We start from the raw sequence: 15901 nt of genomic DNA, 5'->3' as shown, positions 1-15901 counted from the left end.
GAATTCTAGGTTTGGTTATTCTTTCAGTACTTTGAAGGTAATATTCTAAGGCAGTTTGTTGAATATGTTCTCTACCATGTTTGGCCATAAACATGGCCTTTTTATTTTTCTTTTAATCAGATGTCACTCTTGTTGCCTTCCTGGTTAGGTATATTAGTGATCTATTGCTGCGTGACACATTACTCCAAAATTTAGTGACTAAAACTAGCAAACATTATGTCACAGTTTCTGTGGGTTGGGTGTTAGGGAGTGGCTTAGTTGGCTGGTTCTAGTTCATAGTCTCTTCTAAGGTTGCAGTCAGGATGCTGGCAGAGACTGCAGTCATCTGAAGGCTTGACTAGGGTGGAGTATCTGCTTCCAAGATGGCTCATTCATGTGGATGTTGATAGGAAGCTTTGATTGTGGACCTCTCCACAGCCTGCTTGAGTGTCCCTATAGCATGGCAGTTGGCAAACCAGGAGACAGCATGTGAGGAGGAATATTAGTGCCTTTTACAACCCTGTTTCTAAAGTTACTTTAATTCTACTTTATTCTATTTGTTTGAACACATTGCCAAATTCCAGCCCACAGTTGAGGGAAGGGGAATTAGGTCCATCTCTTGAACTGGGTAGTATTAAAGAAAAAAAATGTGGATATATTAAAACCACACAGAAAATGATAGGCCTTTTTTCTGACGGCTTTTAAGATTTTCTGTTTGGTTTTCGGCAGTTTCCTATGATGTACCTAGATGTGATTTTCTTCCTCTTTATCATTGCTGCTTTTTGAGTCTGTTTAAAAAGTTTAATGTCTTGTAGGTTTTGAAAAGTCTCAGCTTTTAGCTCTTCAAATATTGCTTCTCCTCCATTCTTTCCATTTCTTTTAAACTCTACATGTTAGCCTTTTTTTTTTTTAACCATATCTCTTGTATCTTTTAAATGCTTTTCTAAATTTTTCATTCTTTTTTTCTCCATGCTGTAGTCTGGATATTTTTTTACAACCTGTTATCTGCTTCATTAATTTTCTCTTCAGCTGCAAATAATCTGTCATTAAACCTATCTATTGAATTCTGAATTTTAATTATTACATTTTTAGTTTCTAAAATTCCCCTTTGATTCTTTTTATAGTTTCTAGTACACCAGTGGAATTCTCAATCTTCTCTTTTAATCCCTTAACAAATTAGAATTTGTTTGTTTTTTTCCAGTCTGTTTCTGATCTTTCCATTATCTGGATCCTCTGTGGGTTTGTTTCTATAATCTGTTCTTCCTGTTGGTTTTCAGTCATGTGGTGCAGTCTTGCCATCTGTCTAGTTGTTTTTGTTACATTCAAGATGTTGTATAAGTACAGCCTTAAATATATACTTGTTAGCTCTGGATGCTCTTTTCTTGTTCCAGAGAGAAGTTATATTGTTTGCCTGTCACTAGTAATTTTTTCCCCCTCTGGGGAACTAATAACCCAAAATCCCCTAATCTGATCAGGAATTGACATTATTTGAAGTTGTTGTTAAGTACCTGTAAAGGCAAGTCAATGCTTTTTACCTTTACTACTACTTGAGTGCCAATTTAAAGCCAGGGGATGGGTGATTACTAGAGTCCCTTCTCTTTGAAGTACAGTTTTTATTCTGAAGACCTTAAATCTCTAAAAAAAAAAATCCTGCTCAATTTTTTAGTCTCTCAGTTAGAACTTTTGGAACAGACAAATGGTTTCATGGGAAAAAGTAAACCAAATTCCAGGCTTACCTTTTTGGGATTCCTTTATTTCCTGGATTTTGCTGCAGAATTCTTCATTGACTCAGTAGTGCTCAGATGTCTTCACATAGTTGGGGTGTGCATATGTGTTTTAATCTGGTCAGCAGGAGGATTGCCAGACTATCTAGTCTACCACTGACAGAAGAGGAACCTCTGTATTCATTTATTAGCTTCTTATAAATAAATCTGAATAGCATGTTTGTGATGATACTTTTAGGATTTTGGGTAGAAAATAATATATATATGGACTTTTTCCCCAGGTGCTACCATATTGGGGAAATCCTCATGATAGGAAAGTCATCAGGAGGTTCTGGAGTCAGGTAAGTTTGCATTTATGTGTATCTATATGTATACAATATATACACATGTAATCATTTCTCCAATTGATTTGAGTAACTTCTAATGTAGTATATATTTCTAGACACTGATCATGAAGTCCAGGATTAAGTAAGAACTTTTTTCTTTATAAGCTAAAGACTGATTTTTAACATAGTTTGTGATTGAGGTGACTACTTTGAAAACAGAGCTATCTTAAATTTCTTGATCCTTAGCCCATATCTCTTTACCTTATTATAATTTTCAGTTGTCTCTTTTCACCCTTCCTCTCATTTATTTACAGAAGACCCTCTACACTCAGGATGCCCCCTTCCATGTGGTTATTACCAGCTACCAGCTGGTGGTGCAGGATGTGAAGTATTTCCAGCGGGTAAAGTGGCAGTACATGGTACTGGATGAGGCCCAGGCGCTCAAGAGTAGTTCCAGGTAAAAAGAGTAGTAGTAACCAAATTCCATGGACTGGGGCCAAAAAAGAATCCCCCTTCCCCTACCCCCAAAATATATTAATTTACGTGCATTAAGATCAGGGCAGTTTCATTATTCGTCATCTCCAAAAGCCCCCTGGAGCCCCTTCCCAGTTAATTTCCTTCCCTCCCCCAACCCCAAGCAATCACTGATTTGCTTTCTCTCACTACAGAATCACCTTTTCTAGAGTTTCATATAAATGAAATATGTGCTCTTTACTGTCTGTTTTCAATGAGCATAACATTTACCAGATTGATTCATGTTGTTGTTACATGGGTAGCTTATGCATTTTATTGCTGAGTAGCATACCATGGTAGGAGTATGTGGCAGCTTGTCTATCCATTTACCTGTTGATGGACATTTGTGTTGTTTTTCATGTTTGGCTGTTGCAAATAAAGGTGCTGTGAACACGTGAAAAAAAAATCAGGGCAGTTTCAGAACATAGCATGATATGGTCTCTACATGAGCTATGTACCTCAGCAATAGGCAAAAATTCCCTTTTGTGTTTTTCAAGTGACATAAATATTAATGCTTAGAATACAAGTATTTTCTCAGCTTCTGCCTTCCTGTACTCAGTAATTATGACATTTTGACAGCTCTTTTTTCCTTCTAGGAAAATTGCTGTAGAGTAAGGGGTCTCTGTTCTTTCTTTGAGGGATTATTTCTTAGACAGAGGTCTAAGTAGGAAGTAGAATGTTAAATTATGTGGATTGACGATTCTGTCTATTTTATGTGAGTTGTCCCATTCCTTGGGTAGTTATTAGACCTTCAGTCCTTTTCTTAGAGATTATATTTTTTTAATAAAATATTTTTAAAATAGTCTGTCTTACCTGTAGAGTCACAGACTGAGTTGTAAATTAGTATTTGGCTATAAAAACAAACAAAACCCAGGTTTGATGCATTTTTATTAGCACTTGGTTAGTTCATAGGAATTTCTTAGAAGTGTATGTTAACCAAGAAGATAGCATTTTCCATGAAACTTTCCTCCTTTGCAGTCCATTACTCCATATTGTACTCTTTTGAAGGAAGACATCCTTATGGCCAGGATAAGTAATGATTTATTTTTGTGTGCTTCATGAATTGATTCTGAATCATTGTCATTTATTTGGAAAGCATTTTTAGAAATACTGGGTTTCAGTTGGCTAATTAAAGAAAGATTTGCTGCTAACTTGAAATTTATAATTCATTTTATTGCACAGTGTTCGTTGGAAGATCCTCTTGCAATTCCAGTGTCGGAATCGGCTTTTGCTAACTGGAACCCCCATTCAGAACACCATGGCAGAGGTAGGCACTAATCAAGGCCCCAGGGTTTTAGGACTACATTAAACAGAGTAGTTTCAGCAAAGCTTGGAATTCTTTACCCAAGCCCAACTGGAGTGCTATCGCTCTGTACAAATTATAGTACCCACATAAAAGGAAGGCTTTGAACCAAGCTTGCCCTAAGTGGTCTTTTAGGCATCAGTTCTGTTTTCATGTTAGCCTTTCAATTTATGTAATAAATAGGAAACACATTAGGAAAGGCTAGTCATCTAATTCAGAGATGTTTTTATGCTAGCATCTAATGGTAATATTTCTTAACATTAAGAACAGCTTTCTTTCTTTAGGAAAGGTAATTGGTCATCTTAAATAGTAGTCGGCAAACTTTTTTCTATAAAGAACCCCAGATAGTAGATATTTTAGGCTTTGTGTGCTGTATGATCATTGTCTCAATTATTCAACTTTGCCTTTATAATATGAAAACAGCCATAAACTCTTTGTAAATGAATAAACATAGCTGTGTTCCAAAAATACTTTTTTTTACAAAAGCAAGTGGTAGACCAAACTTGGCCTCATAGGCTGAAAGTTGCCAACCCCTGATCTAGATTTATTAGTAGCAAATTAGGTAACCTCAGATTGAGTTCAGTTGTGAAATGGACTTTTAAAAAATATGATCTTTAAAACTGTCCCACTGCAAATTCTGAGCAGGACTTTGGAAACTTTTAGTTTGAAATTAATTGAAAAGTAACTGTGTTTTTCTAAGTAGCGCTTAATAAAATTAAGCTTGGTTGATGAGGTACATGCCACGCACTCATTCACTCTCTCACTCATACATAAACATGCACCTAGGCACAGACACTTACACCTGTGCTTTCTCTCACTCTCTTCACACCCTCATATATCCTCACACACTGCCTTTTTGTAGCCATACAGCTGTTCCATTTTTCTTTTGTTTCCAGCTCTGGGCTCTGCTACATTTCATTATGCCAACTTTGTTTGATTCACATGAGGAATTTAATGAATGGTTTTCCAAGGACATTGAGAGCCATGCTGAAAACAAATCTGCCATTGATGAGAGTGAGTACTGTTACGAACTTTCATACTTTTTTCCTACCTTTCAGCATAGGCAGCCAAATAATGGTATATTATCCTGTCTGAAGAATTTTTCTCTGAGTATACATGGAATGAAAAAAGTTTCTTTTCATAAAATAATTATGTGATTTGTATAAGTTGTAAAAGAATAAAAAAAAATACTGATTTAGGTGATGCTAGTGTAGCCTTGATTATTTAATTAAGGCAGAACAGGCAGAATTACTAGAGCACTACATTTTGGCTTACAGAGTCCCCATTTTCCATGTAGTTCCTGAAATTCATATCAGAATAATATTCTTTGTGGAATGGGTCAGTGCTTTTCTTCTGGGATAAAAAACAGAAAATGTTATAAAGCTCATTGTTATTATTTTCATATATATTAGGATTTATTTCTATTGTGAACATTTTTAACCTTATCTATACTTTTTTTTTTTGCATGGGCAGGAACCGGGAATTGAACCTGGGTCTCTGGCATGGCAGGCAAGAACTCTGCCTGCTGTGCCACCATGGCCTGCCCCCTTATCTATACTTTTGACCTTTTTGAATAATATCTGCCTGATTTTATGAGGACTTTGAGGTGTTCATTACATAGACATGAAGTGACATCTGCTTACTATTAGAAAAATCCCTAAACAATTTCTTACGCTGCAAGTTGTTTATTTGTTGACATCTGTTCTTTGAAAGAGAATTTTTGGCTTTTACCTAGGCAATATAGAAAATTCGAATTCCTTGGTTTCCTACTTGGGAATAAAAATTAAATCGCAATCTTCTTTCAGAGAATCATTGAGCCAAAGGCATTTGAAAGGTTTAGTGAGAGATGAGCATGGTGTTTGTTTTTTAGTTGATTGTGTTAAATCAATATGATAAGATGTATTATTTGTGGGGGGACCTCCTGGCATTTCAGATCAACTGTCTCGCTTACACATGATCCTGAAGCCATTTATGCTGAGGAGAATCAAGAAAGATGTGGAAAATGAATTGTCTGACAAGGTATGGAAAGAAGACCTCATGAGTTTAAATCTTAATAGGCACCAACTTAGAGTATCAGGAGAAAAAACAGGAACAAATGAAAACCCTGAATATGTTTATTTGAAGGGAAGCTAGTTTGATTGAGAGAGACCTTTAAATATAAATAGGTCATATAAATGAGTCATACAGTCAAAACAAATAATATTTTTTCTTAGTATTTTATAATTTTCCGTATGGAATATTTGAAATATTGTAAAAGTAAAGAGAATAATAGATAATGAATCCCCTTGTACCCAACATTCAACTTCAACAATAATCAACTGAAGGCCATCTTTATCCTTCTGTATTATCCTGAAGCAAATCCCAGATGTCTTGTTATTTCATTTTTAAATATTTTCATATGTTCTCTAAAAGATTTGGTCTTTAAAAAAAAAACCACAAACTATTATCACTACTACTAAAAAATCTCATTGATTCCATTATATCATCACCTAACCAGTTGATGCTCAGATATTCCCATTTGTCTTTGTGAGTATTTCTCTCTTTCTGCCCCTTTCTCTCTTTCCTTCTCTCTGCTTCTCTCTCTTTTTTTTAAAGATTTTGTAGAAATCAGTATACAAGCATGTATATAAGCAGGGTCCACACATCATAGCATTTGGATGATATCTCTTTTAAATATCTTTTAATCCCTCCTTTTTTTTTTCCTTGTAATTCTTTGTTAAACTGAATTGTTGTTTGGTAGAGTTTTCCACATATTGAATTTTAATGATTACATCATTGTGGTGTTGTCTAATATGTCCCTCTGTCTCCTGTATTTTTGCAAACTGAGACTTAGATTTAGACATTTAAATGTTCTTTAGGTTGTAATCATTTTTGGGGACCCTTACCACGTTTCTGAAGTTTTTTATTGCATCCTGTTACTCCTTCTCCCATTGTCCTTCTTTTTCTCCCACTTCCCAGTCCTTTGGGATTTCACCATCTTCCACAGATTTTACCTGGTAAAGATCTTCCCAGATTCATGATAATACCGTGTGATCTCCTGTATCACTCCCAGAAGCCTGGATCTTCTTTGAAATTGGTGACTCTTTGGAAAATTATGAAACATCTTCTTCAAAGAGAGTACTCTCTGTTGTATTCCTTTTTTTAATTGTGTGAAACTGGCTGGTTTTTAAGTAAGAACCATAGTACCAGTGTCACACAGGTTTACATGATAGAAGAAAAACTCTGTAAAAATAATGGATCATTGAGGCTTTTATATCATCAGAAATTTCTTTAAAAACAGTAGCAGAGTTATAATTTCTGTTATTTAGTGGTGAATAAGGAAGTGGTCAGAAGACATTTGGTTCTTAACCACTGAGCATAGTTTAAGTTCTTGAAGCATTTAGTATTTCTAATCTCTACTATAAAATAATAACATTTATTGGACGCTTCTTGAGCTGCTAGGCATTGGTATACAAAGAATACAGCCTTCAGATTCCATTTGGGCATTTTTTTTTTTTTTGGCTTTTATAAGGGGGATTTATAAAGTTACAGGTTTACAGTTCTAAGGGCTTAAAAATGTCTAAACTAAAGTATCCAGAGCAAGATACCTTGCTCTAAAGAAAGGCTGATGTCTATCACATGAGAAGGCATGTGGCTTGTGTCTGCTGGTCTTTGTTCCCAGTTCCATTGCTTCCAGCTTCTGATTCCATTGGTTTCCTCTCAGATTGTCTGTGGGCCCTCACTTAGCTGCCCACAGGCAGAACTCTGGATTTCATCTCTTAGGTTAGCATCTCCTGGGGCAGGAGATTTCTTCTTTACAGATTCTGACGAGTTCCATGAGTTCTTGCTTAGCACCCATGATTTTTCTGTCTTGATCTCCAAATGTTTGTGTCGCTGTCAGTTCTGAATGGTTTCTTTCTCCGTGAGACTCCAGTAACCTAATTAAGACCCACCTTGAATGGGCAGAGTCACATCTTCAGCTAATCCAAAGGTCACACAAACAATTGGGGGTGTCACATCACCATGGAAACAACCTAATCAAAAGATCTCACCCTACAAAATTGGATCAGGATTAAAAGAACATGACTGCCCCACAAGATTAATTTAGGATTCAAAGGAAATGGCTTTTCTGGGGTACATAACAGTTTCAAACCAGCAACTGTAATAATGTATGAAAAGGATGTAATGATTATCTATGTGAAATATAATGGAAACATAGAAAAGGAAGTAGTTCTGTTAGAGAGAGCATTTGTTTAGGGAAGGCATCAAAGCCTATGAGCTACATCCTGGTTGATGAATTTGCATTCACTAGACTAACATGGTTGGAAGGGTTGCTAGGTAATGAGAGTAGCATGAGCAATAATAGAGCAACATTTAAGTATGTAACATGTTTGGCAAACAGCATACGCACTGTTATGGCTAAGATGTATAGAAGAGCATATTGATAGTGATAATGAGACTGGGATAGTAAGGTGCATTAGATTATTGAAGGTCTTCTATGCCTACAGGAGAAGTTTTAATAGTTTACTGCAGGTGATAATGTACATTGAAGATTTTTCAGTAGTTGAATTACTTTATAGATTTATGTGCTAAGTATATTAGAACCAGGAGAGACTATAGACAGGAAAAGCCAAGAATAGGATGAGTGCCTGTATTAAGGAGGTGGGAATGAACAGAAATGGTAGTTAGAGGTAAATCTCCATATTGAGTTGAGAAATGTAGGAAAGGTTGGAACATGTGGTGTGAGGAAGAGAAAAACCAGAGCTGGGTAAAGTTTTTCTTTGGGCAACTGAGTGTGGGGTAATGCTGTTAAAATATAGTGAATTGCACAGAAAATTTTTTTGCTTCTGTGTTGCATTTGCAGTTGCTACAGGTCCTCTGAGGTATACTGTCAATTTTGTCAAGTCATTTAGATGAGTAGTAGTTGGTGTTATTGACGATGCAAGTTGCCCAGGGAAAGCATGTAGAGTGATAAGAGGGTCAAGGAAAGATCATTTTTTTGGATGATCGTCCATATTACAAGTTGATAAAGAAATTGAGTTCACATAAGTATGTTGTTTTCTCAATGCTAATCTAGTTTGCATGTGTTTTCAATTTTAAACTGATACTGAATTTTCTCACAAACTATTTTTCTAAATATAAATGTTCTTAACGGTTTTTTAGATTGAGATTCTAATGTACTGCCAACTGACTAGTCGACAGAAGCTGCTGTACCAGGCATTGAAGAACAAAATTTCCATTGAGGACCTATTGCAGTCTTCTATGGGCTCTACCCAGCAAGCACAGAATACCACCAGCAGCCTCATGAATCTGGTCATGCAGTTTAGGAAGGTAAAAGAGTTTAGGTCAACTGCCTTGGAGTTGTCTTAATTAATCCACTTCAAGAAAAAGGCCTTGATGCTAAATAAAGGATATCATTTTTATTGTGATGGTAATTGGACTATTTAAAACAATCCTGCTAAAAGAATATGAAAATGGAAATGTATATATTCGTAGAAGTAAACATTCATAATTTGGAGTCCTCGGTCATTGCTTAAAGTGGTATCTGCACATGACAATGTTGTCTTACCATTTCTCTTCCTCTTAGGTATGTAATCACCCAGAGTTATTTGAACGGCAAGAAACTTGGTCTCCATTTCATGTTTCCCTAAAGCCATATCAGATTTCAAAGTTTATATACCGTCATGGACAGATCAGGGTCTTCAACCATTCACGAGACAGGTAAGCAAATATTAATATCTGTTTACTCTTGGGTGGGCAGCAGTGACTCAGTGGCAGAATTCTCACCTGCCATGCCAGAGACCTGGGTTCGATTCCTGGTGCCTGCCCATGTTTTTAAAAAAAAACAAAAAAAAAATATTTGTTTACTCTTAAAATTGTGTTTGTAGTTTGGGGGTTTCTGGCTTAGTACATAAATTTAGTTGAGAGCTTTTTAGTTCCCCAGAAATGATGTATTTGAAGAGTGAACAACTATTTATGAGGCATCTTGTGGTAGGAATTTGATCAAGGACTTAACTAGATAACCTTAAAGGCTCGATGCACTTCCATTTGCCATCTTCTTTTCTTGCCTTTCCAAATCAGAAATGTACACCTGTATTCAAGTATGTACTTGCACCAAGAGAGAGCAGCCGATGTCTTTTCTCTAGCACTGAAATTGGTTTGTAGTGCATAATCAAGGATTTGAATGTGTGTACATGAGTATAGGACATTTGTGGCTTATTTTTTGCTTGGACTAGCACTTATGGGAGAACTAATTGGATGACAAATTCATCACTTTTACCTTCTGAGACTCTTGGAGAATTGAAGTAGCATACTCCATAGTCTTTTCAGAGTCAGCAGTAAAAGTAAAATATGTTAAAAGGTAGTATGTTGGGCAGGCCACGGTGGCTCAGCAGGTAAGAATGCTTGCCTGCCAAGCCCGAGGACCCGGGTTCGATTCCCGGTGCCTGCCCATGTAAAAAAAAAAAAAAAAACGTAGTATGTTAGAGACTACTTCCATTCAGAAAAAATGATTTGTGAGCCCGTTCTGAAGCTTTGAGTTAGGATGAGTTCTAGATTTTGTAAGAAATTACTAGAAGATTTTTCTGCAAACCCACGTTTGAGAGCCATGGATTTAGAAAGCTGTTTCTGTAGAGGAACAATATAAATAGTATCATCAAAATAATAGTCCTTATTAGCCTAAAGAAACTAAAATTTGAGATACGTTTCTTGAGTTTATTTTTTATTTATTTATTTTTAATTTTTTTAAAGATAACAACAAATGCAAACATTCTTAACATATGATCATTCCGTTCTACATATATGTTCAGTAATTCACAATATCATCACATAGTTGTATATTCATCATCATGATCATTTCTTAGAACATTTGCATCAATTCAGAAAAAGAAATAAAAAGAAAACAGAAAAAAATTCGTACATACCATAGCCCTTTACCCCCCTCCCTTTCATTGATCACTAGCATTTCAATCTACTAAATTTATTTTAACATTTGATCCCCATTATTTTTTTTCATATGTTTTACTCATCTGTCGATAAGGTAGATAGATAAAAGAAGCATCAGACAGAAGGTTGTCACACTCACATTGCAAAACCTGTATCATTATACAATCATCTTCAAGAAACATGGCTACTGGAACACAGCTCTACGTTTTCAGGCAGTTCCCTTCAGCCTCCCCATTACATCTTAACTAACAAGGTGATATCTATTTAATGCGTAAGAATAACCTCCAGGATAACTTTTGTCTCTGTTTGAAATCTCTCAACCATGGACACTTTATTTTGTCTCATTTTGCTCTTCCCCCTTTTGGTCAAGAAGGTTTTCTCAATCCCTTGATGCTGAGTTCCAGCTCATTCTAGGATTTCTGTCCCATGTTGCCAGGGAGGTTCACAGCCCTGGGAATCATGTCCCACATAGAGAGGGAGAGTATGTGAGTTTGCTTGTTGTGTTAGCTGGGAGAGGCCACATCTGAGCAACAAAAGAGGTTCTCTTGGGGGTGACTCTTTGGCCTAATTTTAAGTAGGCTTAGCCTATCCTTTGTGGGGTTAAGTTTCATATGAACACACCCCAGGATTGGGGGCTCAGGCTATTGCTTTGGTTCACCCCACTGCTTGTGAGAATATCAAGAATTTTCCACTTGGGGAAGTTGGATTTTCCCCCTTTCTTACCATTCCCCCAAGGGGACTTTGCAAATACTGTTTTATTCACTGTTCAAATCACTCTGGGATTTATCACCCTGGACAAACCTACAAAGTTTTATGCCCTATTCAAGGTTCCACATACTTATGGTGTTCAGTTAAGCTGTCTACATAAGTCATATTAGGAACTGCACTAGTCAAAATATAAATTTTGTACCAAATAAACATTTTTTGCTTTAGTCTCACACATAAGTTAAAATTTTAAGATATTTATCACCATCTATTTTCAACACCCTGCAGTATTGACATTCCTTTCTTCTTCCTTATACAAAAACATTTTTAAATTTGTACATTAATCACTATCATTATGCACTCTAGGCATCCCTAGATTATACCCTCTCAGTCTTTTTCATCTATCTTCTTCCTGATTTCGTTTGTGCCCCCAGTCCTCCTCCCTCTATCATTCGCACATTCAGCTTCATTCAGTGTTCTAACATAATTGTATTACAATTAGGTAGTATTGTGCTGTCCATTTCTGAGTTTTTATGTTCAGTCCTGCTGCACAATCTGTATCCCTTCAGCTCCAATTACCCAATATCTTACCCTATTTCTGTCTCCTGTTGATCTCTGTTACCAGTTGAAATTCTCCAAGTTCATTCACTAATGTCAGTTCATATCAGTGAGACCATACAGTATTTGTCCTTTTGTTTTTGGCTAATCTCACTCAGCATAATGTCCTTAAGGTCCATCCATGTTGTTATATACTTCAAAACTTAATTGTCTTACAGCTGCATAATATTCCATCATATGTATATACCATAGCTTGTTTAGCCAGTCGTCTGTTGATGGACATTTTGGCTGTTTCCATCTCTCTACAATTGTAAATAATTCTGCTATAAACATTGGTGTGCAAATGTCTCTGAGTAGATATCTAGCAATGGTATTGCCAGGTCATATGGCAGTTCTATACTTCCTGAGGACCCGCCAAACTGCCTTCCACAGCGGTTGTACCATTTTACATTCCCACCAACCATGGATAAGTGTGCCTCTTTCTCCACATCTTCTCTAACACTTGTTGTTTTCGGTTTTATTGATAATGGCCATTCTGGTGGGTGTGAGATTATATCTCATTGTGAATTTGATTTGCATTTCCCTAATAGCCAGGGAAGTTGAGCTTCTTTTTATGTGCCTTTTAGCCATCTGTATTTCCTCTTCTGAGAAGTGACTGATCAAGTCTTTTGCCTATTTTGTAATTAGGTTGTCTGTCTTTTTTGTTGTTGAATTGAACAATCTCTTTATATATTCTGGATACCAGACCTTTATCTGATATGTTGTTTCCAAATACTGTCTCCCATTGTGTAGGCTGTCTTTTTACTTTCTTGATGAAGTTCTTTGATGCACAAAAGGGTTTAATTTTGAGGAGTTCCCATTATTTATTTCTTTCTTTGATGCTTGTGCTGTCAGTGTAAGATCTATGAAACCGCCTCCTGTTATTAGATTTATAAAATATTTCCCTGCATTTTCTTCTAACAGTTCTGTGGTCTTAGATCTAATGTTTAAGTCTTTGATCCATTTTGAGTTAATTTTTGTATAGGATGTGAGACATGGATCCTCTTTCATTCTTTTGCATGTGGATATCCAGTTCTCTAGGCACCATTTACTTTTATTTTTATTTTTTTTATAATTTAAATGTTTTTAAAAATACAATAACAAAGAAACACAAACATTCTTAACATATGATCATTCCGTTCTACATATATAATCAGTAATTCACAATATCATCACATAGTTGCATATTCATCATCATGATCATTTCTTAGAACATTTGCTTTCAGAAAAAGAAATAAAAAGACAAAAGAAAAAATTCATACATACAATACCGCTTACCCCTCCCTTTCTTTTTTAATTTATTTTTTATTTTTATACATAACCACATACAAACACATTCTTATCATACGGTTCTTTTTATATAATCAATAACTCACACTACCATCACGTAGTTGTATATTCATCATCATGATCATTTTCTAGAACATCTGCATCAATTCAGAAAAAGCAGCAAAAAGAAGACAGAAAAAAATTCATACATACCATACCCCTTACCCCTCCCCTTCACCCATCACCAGCATGTCAGTCTACTAAATTTATTTTAACATTTGTTCCCTCTGTTTATTTTTAATCCATACGTTTTACTTGTCCATTGATAAGGTAGACAAAAGGAGCATCAGACACAAGGCTCTCACAACTACACAGTCACACTACGACAGCCATATCATCATACAGTTATCTTCAAGAAACATGGCCACCAGAGCACAGCTCCAGCTCTGCATTTTCCAGCAGTTCCCTCCAGCCTCTCCTTTATAACTTGGCTAACAAGGTGATATCTATTTAATGCATAAGAATAACCTCCAGGATAACCTCTCGACTCTGTTTGGAACCTCTCAGCCACTGACACTTTATTTTGTCTCATTTTGCTCCTCCCCCTTTTGGTCAAGAAGATTTTCTCAGTCCCTTGATGCTGAGTTCCAGCTCATTCTAGGATTTCTGTCCCATGTTGCCAGGAAGGTCCACACCCCTGGGAGTCATGTCCCGTGTAGTGTAGGCACCATTTACTGAAGAAGACTGTTCTGTCCCAGGTGACTTGACTTGACTGCCTTAAAAAGATCAGTTGTCCATAGACAAGAGGGTCTATATCTGAACACTCTATTTGATTCCATTGGTCAGTGTATCTGTCTTTATGCCAGTACCATGCTGTTTTCACCACTGCTGCTTTGTAATACGCCTTAAAGTCAGGTAGCATGAGACCTCCAACTTCATTTTTCTTTCTCAGGATGATTTTAGCTATTTGGGGCACCCTGCCTTCCAGATACATTTGGTTATTGGTTTTTCTATTTCTGAAAAGTAAGTTTTGGGGATTTTAATTGGTATTGCATTGAGTCTGTAAGTCAATTTAGGTAGAATTGACATCTTAACTATATTTAGTCTTCCAATCCATGAATACAGTATCCCCTTCCATTTAGTTAGGTCTTCTGTGATTTCTTTTAACAATTTCTTATAGTTTACTTTGTATAGGTCTTTTATCTCTTTGGTTAAGTTTATTCCTAAAGATTTTATTCTTTTGGTTGCAATTGTAAATGGAATTTTTTCTTTTTTTTTTTTTTTTTTTTTTTGTCCAATGCTGAGGAGCTGATGCCAGAGCCGTGGAATTTTTTCTTGATTTCCCCCTCAGATTGTTCATTACTAGTGTATAGAAACACTACAGATTTTTGAGTGTTGATGTTGTAACATGACACTTTGCTGTACTCGTTATTAGCTCTAGTAGTTTTACTGTGGATTTTTCAGGGTTTTTGACATATAGTACCATATCATCTGCGAACAGTGAGAGTTTTACTTCTTCCTTTCCAATTTTATTGACCTGTATTTCTTTTTCTCCTCTAATTGTTCTGGCTATAACTTCCAACACAGTGTTGAATAACAATGGTGATAGTGGACATCCTTGTCTTGTTCCTGATCTTAGGGGGAAAGTTTTCAGTTTTTGCCATTGAGAATGATGTTAGCTGTGGATTTTTCATGTATTCCCTTTATCATGTTGAGGAAGTTCCCTTCTATTCCTATCCTTTGAAGTGTTTTCAACAAGAAAGGATGTTGAATTTTGTCAAATGCCTTCTCTACATCCGTCGAGATGATCATGTGGTTTTTCTCCTTTGATTTGTTGATATGGTGTATTACATTAATTGATAGGTTCTTATGTTGAACCATCCTTGCATACCTGGGATGAATCCTACTTGGTCATGGTATATAATTCTTTTAATATGCTGCTTGATTCAATTTGCTAGAATTTTGTTGAGGATTTTTGCATCTATATTCATTAGAGGGATTGGTCTGTAGTTTTCTCTTTTTTTTGTACTATCTTTGTCTGGCTTTGGTAACAGGGTGATATTGGCTTTGTAGAATGAGTTAGGTAGCTTTCTCTCCTCTTCAATTTTTTAATTGCTAATTCTTTCTTGAATGTTTGGAAGAATTCTGTGAAGCTATCTGGTCCTGGACTTTTCTTTTGGGGGAGCTTCTTACTGACTTACTCAGTTTCTTTACTTGTGATTGGTTTGTTGAGGTCATCTATTTCTTCTCCAGTCAATGTTGGTTATTCATGCTTTTCTAGGAAGTTGTTCATTTTATCTACATTGTTGAGTTTGTTAGCATAAAGTTGTTCATAGTATTCTCTCATTACTTCCTTTATTTCTGTGAAGTCATTGGTTATGTCTCCTCTTCCTTTTCTGATTTTATTTATTTGCATCCTCTCTCTTTTTTGTCAACCTCTCTAAAGGTCCATCAATGATTTTCTCATAGAACCAACTTCTGGTTTTGTCAGTTTTCTCAGTTGTTTTCATTTTCTTACTTTCATTTATTTGTACTCTAATCTTCATTATTTCTTTCCTTTT

General features: G+C 35.9%; 1 protein-coding gene across 4 annotated transcripts in view; it reads left to right on the top strand.

Moving 5' to 3' along the window:
* Positions 1–15901, top strand: part of INO80 (INO80 complex ATPase subunit) — a 208662-nt gene that overhangs the window by 96051 nt on the left and 96710 nt on the right. For all 4 annotated transcript variants that reach the window (XM_077127478.1, XM_077127477.1, XM_077127475.1 and 1 more), the window contains exons 15-21: positions 1985–2044; positions 2344–2486; positions 3725–3809; positions 4742–4859; positions 5779–5864; positions 8988–9155; positions 9412–9545. In XM_077127478.1, coding sequence (XP_076983593.1) covers positions 1985–2044; positions 2344–2486; positions 3725–3809; positions 4742–4859; positions 5779–5864; positions 8988–9155; positions 9412–9545 — 794 coding nt within the window. The remainder of the gene's footprint in view (positions 1–1984; positions 2045–2343; positions 2487–3724; positions 3810–4741; positions 4860–5778; positions 5865–8987; positions 9156–9411; positions 9546–15901) is intronic.

This window comes from Tamandua tetradactyla, chromosome 14 (genome assembly GCF_023851605.1).
Source record: "Tamandua tetradactyla isolate mTamTet1 chromosome 14, mTamTet1.pri, whole genome shotgun sequence".
NCBI lineage: Eukaryota > Metazoa > Chordata > Mammalia > Pilosa > Myrmecophagidae > Tamandua > Tamandua tetradactyla.
The sequence above is the reverse complement of the archived record's forward strand: the minus strand, read 5'-3'. Positions and strand labels throughout refer to the sequence as shown.